The sequence below is a fragment of the Mustela lutreola genome, chromosome 16 (assembly GCF_030435805.1).
Source record: "Mustela lutreola isolate mMusLut2 chromosome 16, mMusLut2.pri, whole genome shotgun sequence".
In the NCBI taxonomy this organism is placed as follows: domain Eukaryota; kingdom Metazoa; phylum Chordata; class Mammalia; order Carnivora; family Mustelidae; genus Mustela; species Mustela lutreola.
Window position 1 is genome coordinate 28,199,627 of NC_081305.1, and position 7,553 is coordinate 28,207,179.

At 58.3% G+C, this 7,553-nt stretch overlaps 1 protein-coding gene across 1 annotated transcript; it reads right to left on the reverse strand.

Moving 5' to 3' along the window:
* Window positions 1-510: 510 nt before the first annotated feature.
* Window positions 511-7,084, reverse strand: IRX6 (iroquois homeobox 6). The gene is made up of 7 exons (XM_059151172.1): window positions 6,605-7,084; window positions 5,420-5,677; window positions 4,605-4,714; window positions 4,081-4,388; window positions 2,585-3,196; window positions 977-1,041; window positions 511-657 (listed from the first exon to the last, which is right to left on the reverse strand). The coding sequence occupies exons 1-7, from the start codon at window positions 6,647-6,649 to the stop codon at window positions 511-513; spliced, it is 1,545 nt and encodes a 514-aa protein (XP_059007155.1). The 5' UTR covers window positions 6,650-7,084.
* Window positions 7,085-7,553: the final 469 nt, after the last annotated feature.

Genomic DNA, 7,553 nt, shown 5'->3' on the forward strand with positions numbered 1-7,553 from the left:
GAGCTAGTCGCCTGCCCTTCTGTTTGGCCTCAGTTTGCTCCTGTGAGGAAGAGGTTTGTATTTTGTAATTCGTGATTTCTAAAGCTCCTTCTGACCCCCGTCATTCTATTAACAAAACAAAACAAAACAAAACAAAACAACAAAACAAAACAGCACGGGGCTGGGAGGTGGTCCACCGCCAGTTCCCCGCTGTTCTTCCAATCATTCCTTCTCCGCAGTCTCCAAGGAGGTCTACAGTCTCCCCTGAGGAGGTTGAGCACTCGGCCCTTCCTGCCCCAGACATCAGTGCCAGGCCCTGGTTGGGAAGGCGTCACCCGGCCTGGGCCGCTCAGGCTGGAGCTCCGCGGTGGAGACGCAGCTCCCTCCGGATCCGGTTCGTGGGCGCACACCGCGGCTGTCCTTCCCCTGCCTTCCCAAGCCCGCGCCAGCTCCCCGCAGCTCCCCTCCAGAGCCCCATCCCGGGTCCACTTCCCTCTCTCCCCACGAGCAGCGGGCAGGTCCCTCGCTGACTCAAGCCGAGGCGACCAGGCCAAAGGCTGGAACTCGTGCGGGCGCGGACAGCTTCCCAACCCTCCCCTCGCCCCCAGTCCCGCTCCAGATGCCCTTGCCGCGGAGCACCGAGGCCCCTTCCCAGCCAGTCCCATCCCATTGGTTGGCCTGTACCGGAAGTGATTGCTAACACTTGAGTAAATGGAAAGAATGGCCCCTCTTGCCGCCGAGGGACCCAGCAAGCTGTTGCTCTTTGCCATTTTGTCTCATGGGAGAAACTCGGGGATCCCAGCTGGGTGCCAAGGGGCGACTAGGATTATGCTCATCGCCCCTTCTCCCAATAAACTAAAACCCAAGTAGGGGCCCGGGAACAAATACATCTTCCAAATATTCCGACTGCTCCCCACCTCCGGCCTCCCCACCGCCCTCCCCACCCCCCAACGCACACTAAGCCTCCGGCCATGAAGCCGGTTGGCGCGTTAGGTACGGGCAACTTCAGGTGGGCGGCGCCGTAGGCGCCCGTGGCCTTGGCCGTAACCTCGCCAACTCTCCCTGCCGCGAAAGGGACCGAGATTTTGCAGCTCCTGCTGCCCCATCCCCAAAATTCCTGGCCGCATTCCATCCTTCCCTCCACCCCGGCTTCTCCCAGCGCCCCTGGCACAGACTCGCCATACGGGTGGGGTTTGGTTTGATTATTTTTGAGGACACAAGGAATGGGGAGGAGGAGAAGACGCAGGTGATTTTTAGGGGGCCAGGTCAGCGTTGAAGTTACACAGTGAAAGGGGGCGGGGTGGGGGTGAGCGGGAGGAGCTGCTTCAGACCCTGTATCAGGAGGAGGGAGGGAGACTTGGTATACGGAGTGAGTGCACGGAGCACACTCGCTTAGCCTTCCCACTTGGCGTTCCCCAAGGTGCCCCACCGCCCCTCCTCCAGAGGGTCTGACTCCAAGAGCCTCCGCCTGCCTCTCCCAGCTCTGCGTGCAAGAAGAGCCGGTAGAAGGGTTTCTGTGTGTTTTGTCTGTCTCTTAGGAGAAGTGAGAGACCCCCCAGTCCCTGGCTAGGTCTCCCAGCTTCTGAGCAGGAAGGTGAGTTCGAAAAAGTAGGGCTTCTTTCCAAGATTCCTCCGCAAATCGCAGCCGTTGCGCTAACCTGCTGAGAGAGGAAAGGTTGATTAAAACCCGCAGGGTCGCTTGGTGGCGATTTCCAGGAAATCGGAGGTCGGCTGGTGTCTGATCCGAAGGGAATCCAAGGTCTAGAGGCAATTTGCTTGCCAGGAGGAACTTTTGGACCCCGTTCTGTGTAAATTCAAATAGCTGCACAACCCAATTTTCTCAGCCAGTAGCTAATCCTGAGAGAAATGACTACGAAGAGCAGAATCTGACAGTAATTGCTGGAGGCTGCCTGATTCTTGGGGGATGTCCCATTGTGGGGTGCAATTCCCTTCCACCAGGAAGAGCCAAGGGCAGGAGACCACTGACTGGCAGTCACCACCGCCCCGCCCCCGCCCCTCGTTGGTGGGGGAGCTCTGGGGGATGAGTGCTCTCTGGGGACAGCACAAGACTGGGCTACCCTCACCAGGAGTTTTGTGCGCTCCCCCCTTCACCCCGGGGGAGGGGGCTGCCGGCCGGACTTAACCATTGGCCTTAAGCCAACTCCATGTATCTGGCCCCTCCCCCCAGACTTCTTGGAAAGTCCTGGTTCCTGCCTTGCCCTAGCAAAACACTTGGTACTAGCAAGGCTGGGCCCAGCTGCTTTCTCCAAGGGGCAAGCAGGGGACAAGGATGTCAGAGTCAAAAGGTCATGATGGTGCCCATCGGAAGCCCAGGTCAGAGAACTAGGTTGCCCATCTTTTCGATGACTTTCTAAGTGATCCTATGTAAGTTACCGTCTCACCCTGAGCTTCATACTATTACTTGGTTTTAAAAGGAGAGGAGACCGGTACTTTTATTTCTAAGCTCTAGTTTCGGGGAGTGCTGCGGGCAGTCCTGCTCTGGATCTGAACAGGGATATGCCCAGAGGCCGTGTGCCGGCTGGGCGGCACGGTGGGCAGGTGTCTTTGGAACAGACACACCCATCGCCGTTGGGGACCCAACTACCTTCTGCTCCAGACGGGTACTGGCAGTGCACTGCAGGCTCCCTCCGCCGCGGGCACGGCGCACAGTTCATTGGCATCCCCTGCGTGGCAAAGGGGCGGTTTCCAAAGGCTTTGGCTACACAGGAAGGCTGTTCGCACCCGGAGTTTCTGGGGACCGCGGCGCATTGGCCGCCTGCGCCTGCAGGCTGTCCCGGAATCACGCGGCACTCGGGACTTCGCGGCCTGGGAGGGTTTGGAGTTGCGCCTTCCACCGCGCCAGCTGCCGCGGTGTGCGCCAGAGACCAGATGCGCGGTTTCTCGCTGCAGGGGTAGTGCATGGTCAACGTAGGGCCCCGGGGCTCGGCCCGCAGGAAGTCAGCTTCCCCGGGCCGCGGGGGCTCCGAGAAGGAAAAGGGCCGCGCCGCCAGGCCGCACTCCCGGCGCTCCAGCCTGGCCTCCCTAGCGGCGGTGCAGGGCGCGGGCAGCGACTGGGAGTCTTTATGGAACTCGGCCAGCCTGTCTGTAGCTGTGGCTACTGCCTCCTCGTCTTCGACCTCCTCTTCCTCCTCCTCTTCCCCTAGGTCTTCCAGGTCACTCAGCCGGAGCCCTCGAGCCTCCTGGCTTGCAGTACCATCTGCAGGAAATCAGACGCTAGTGAGAAAAGCCCCAGGCCCCAAGGGAAATCCGCGGGAGTGCGCATCCCTGAGAAGCTTTTAGCAAGATGGTTCTGCACTTAGGGCATTCTTGGCTTTATGCACCAGGCTGGCCAAATCATCTCTTACAGTTGCCCCTGGGCTCAGGGATTTGCCCTTGGGAGTGAACAGAGGTCCTAGCCCCGCCCCCACTTCTTGGAAGACTACTGCTTTCCGGTGCAAGGAAAGGACCACTTTTTACTGCCCAAGACCTGGATCCCAGTTTCTCCCACCATAAAGCAAGCAAACAGACACCCAAGGGGACTCCTCCACCTCCCCCCCGAATTTCCACACCCACGGGTACCTGGTGTGTATTATTTAATTCCGCAAATATTTACTGAGTGCCCTCTATGTGCCAGACATCATTAGACATTTAGGTCTCAGGAATTTAGGGAATACAGCAGCAAATAAGACACTTTTTAGTGGCGCTGCTGTTCCCCAAGGGGCAGACAGATCTCCAGTACCTTCTCATAGTGGTGAGTATGGCAAATGAAATACAACAGACCGATGTCCTAGGGAATAACTGGGAAGCTAAATTAGCCTGGGTGACCAGCCAGGAGAGGCTTTTTCCAACCCACACTTCAGAAATCAAGAAGCAGTCCGTTATGTGGGGAATTCCAGGCAGAGGGAACTGTCCAGGCAAAGGCCCAGAAGTCTTGGGGGGAGGAGGGGGTGGGTACAAGTGCAAGAGTAAGTAAGGGAGTGACCCCCTAAAAGCTGCCCCACAAGGCGGCTGCAGAAGTGCAATGGACCTGACTGGATAAAACCCTTTTCCAGGATAAAACCCTGGAAAAACCCTAAGGCGGATAGTGAGCATTTCTGGTACCTTTGGTGTCACCGTTCAGACAGCCCAGGGACCCCTCTGCTGCACTCTCAGCCTTCCTCTCCTCCCCGCCTTTGTTCTTGGGCGCCCACGTCATCTTGTTCTCCTTCTTGAGGCGACGGCGCGCGTTGGCGAACCAGGTGGACACCTGGGTGAGGGTCATCTTGGTGATGATGGCCAGCATGATCTTCTCGCCCTTGGTGGGGTAGGGGTTCTTGCGGTGCTCATTGAGCCAGGCCTTGAGCGTGCTCGTGGTCTCCCGGGTGGCGTTCTTCCGGCGGCCCGTGCTGCTTAACTCCACTGTTCCATACCTGGGGAGGGAGAGAACCTGTCACAGTTCTGGGTCTGAGAACCTGGGGCTTGCAGGCAGGAGACAGTCTGAGGCCTGGAAATGAGAGGTTCAGGGCTCCTTCCTCCTCAAGCACCCTCCCGCCCCACCCCTCCCAGGCTCTTAGCAGATGGGCCCTGTGGCAGGGGAGCGGAGGAGGACTTGCAAGGCCGGCTACCCATGCACCCCCATGCCTTACCGGTCATACTGGTACTGCCCCAGAGTTGGCTCATAGGGGTAATAGGCTCCCGGTTGCCCCAGGCCAGGTGTAAAGTTCCCCGCAGCCTCTTTAAATTCATACTGTGGATTCTGGTGAGGGCGGGGTGGGAAGAGAGAATTCAGGACACTGGGTTTCTGGAAGAGGCTGGATGGTGTAGTTGTTAAGGGTCCCTGGGGTAAAAGTCTGGTTCAAATCCCAGGACCACCAATGCCACTGGCTACATGGGCACAGTTGTTTAACTGCTCTGTGCCTCAGCTTGCCCTTAGTGTCTGGGAATAACAATAGTACCTGTAGGGTATTGAAGAGCGTTTGGCAGAATTCTTGGTGCAAAAGAGGCAGTAGTTAAATATTAAGTCTTACTAGTAGGGTTACTACTTGTGACTCCTCCTCCCCCCTTGCAAGCTGGGGAACTTCCCTGCCTTACTCCTTCGAGGGCTATTTCAAGGCCTCTTCATATCTTTGTGACTTTGGGTGAGGTATTTGAACACCTCTGCATCTCAGCGTTCTCATCCATAAACTGAGCCTACCTCTGCCGGAGTCCAGAATTAATAGAAGCACAGATGTTTTAAAATCAGAATGACTTTCCGCAAAGTAAAATGCTGCAAAGATGTGTTTTCTTCCCCCCCTTCCCCATGGGCTATACACAATCCTACCTATCTCCTTCCCTCCTAGTTTTGCCTGCTTCCTAGATTCTCCCTGGAGATAGCACACTGAGTTGCCCTCTTTGCTGCAGTCAGGGCCAGTGGCCCGACGGGTCCTGGAGCACAGACCCAGGCTCGGTGCGGTGTACTCACCAGCGCTCCGTATAGCGCAGGCGGCTCTGGGCTGTAGGGCAAGTAGCCTGGGTAGCTTGGGGCAGCTGCGGCGGCGGCATATGGGGCTCCATAGATGCCCAAGGCTGCGCCCAGCTCCGGCCGTGCACTGCCCAGCAGCCGACCGTCGTAGGATGCGCAGCAGAGGGCGGCCGCCGGGGTGGAGCCTGAGGCCACATCTGGGATGGAGTGCGGGGCGGATTCGCAGCAAGTGGCACTGGAACTTGCAGACACCAGAAACTATGGGGCGAGAGAGGTGCACTGCCCGATCCTGCCATCATTCCACATCGACTACATGCCTCCGTGTTTGGAGATTCGGCTGGGATGGGAATTATCTTAAGGCGCAATTTATCCAAACTGACCCCTTACAGATACTCCTAAAACGTTGCTAAGGCTCCAGGGTCCCAGGGGTCCAGGCGAAGAGAACATTCTGAAATGCGAATTACAGGAGGCCAACTCTGCTGGTTCCCTCGCCTATCCCTCCTCCTGCCTACCCCCCACCCCCATCACAGGATCCTACAAAGGTAGAGCTAGAAGTTAGCCCTGGAGACCACCATCACATCTTACTCCTGCTCCCATTTTACAGATAGGGAATGAGGACCAGGGAGACTTGTCCAAGATCACAAGGTGGGTCAGAGGTCAAGTTGGAACCAGACCCCACAATCTGGGCGGAAGCTGGACAACAGCCATGGGTGTCCCCAGAATTTCCCCAAGAAACCCTTGTCACTGCATAACACCCATCCAAATCTGGAAAAATCGAAGGAACCAGAAGCAGAGAGCTTGCACCCACTCAAAGAAGGGAGAGAGGATAAGAACAGAAGTCAACAAGCAAACAACTGAAAAATGGTGAGGTGGGCTCTCGGGGTCACCTCTAATATCTGTACAATAAGGCAGCCTTGTCTGGAAGGTATCGATATGCAACCCACTTCGCGGAGCGCGTGGTCGGTGCCCAAGTTTCGGGTCACACTATTTTCCAGCTTGCCCTGGGGGAATGGAACATTCTCGACCAGAGATTAGGGGTGTCTGAGAGGTCTGTAGTACGTCGTACCTGCTCAGTCTGGCTTCCCGGGAGACTCGTGCGAAAGGAGGGCGCCCAGTGGCGGGCGCGTGCACTAGGCACACCCACCCCCCAAGTCTGCCCCCATCCCCCATGGAGGCACTTCTTACCTGGGAAGCGCCGCCATACGGGTGTCCAAAGTGCGGGAAGGACATGGTGGCTGTCCCTGGACCGCCTTCTTCTCCTCTTGCGAGTTGCCGCCTCAGCCCCGCGATTCTGCGCCTCCTGCCTTGCGCCGCCTCGGTTCCTTACACGGCAGCGGGTTCCCAGCGCCGGATCCTCCGCCCGCTTGGCACCACTGGAGGCAGAGCCGAGGGCAGTCCGGCTGCCGAGCCCTGCGCTCCAGAAGGCGCCCCTCCGACCCGCGTGGTCCGGAAGACAGAAGGGCCCATGGATGGGCAAGGAAAGGGAAAGGATGCGGGTTCCCAAATTCGCGCGGTGGCGAAGCAAGGTGAAGCGCGGCGCGGGGCTGTGCGGCTCCCGAGGTGTCCCAGTCCAAGGTGGCCAGAGTCTCAGTGTGACGTCACGGTAATCCCGGGCCGCCAGGCGGGCCCCCGGGCCCTGGGGCCCCGGGCCACCAAGCGTGCCAAGCGCAGCCAGCCCGTGCGCGCGCGCACACTCTCACCCACACTCACACTTGTTCGGGAGATTTGTGCAGCTGGTGAGGAACGTCAAAGACCCCCGACCCTCTCTGCTGGGCGCTGGATCCTACCCCTTTTCGCCTTAAGCTCACGCGCGCGCGCGCGCACATACAATCTCTCCAAATTACCCGGGAGAAGTAGGAGAAACGCCTCCCTCAGTGCCGCGCAGGCCCCGGGCGCAGCTCGTTTACCTCCTCCCCTGCGGCCCGGAGGAGGAGAGAAGCCTGCCGGGCCGCGAGGGGGGGAGAGAATACAAAAGGAGAGATAAGAGAAAAAAAGAGGAGAAAAGTGGGGGAGAAAGGCAAGAGGGAGAAGGAGGAGGGGAGAGGAGAGAGATGAGGAGTCTAAGTGAACAGAGGCGCGCGGGGGAGGGGCGGGAACAGGGGTGGGCGAAGGCTGGGCGGAGGTTGAACACTGG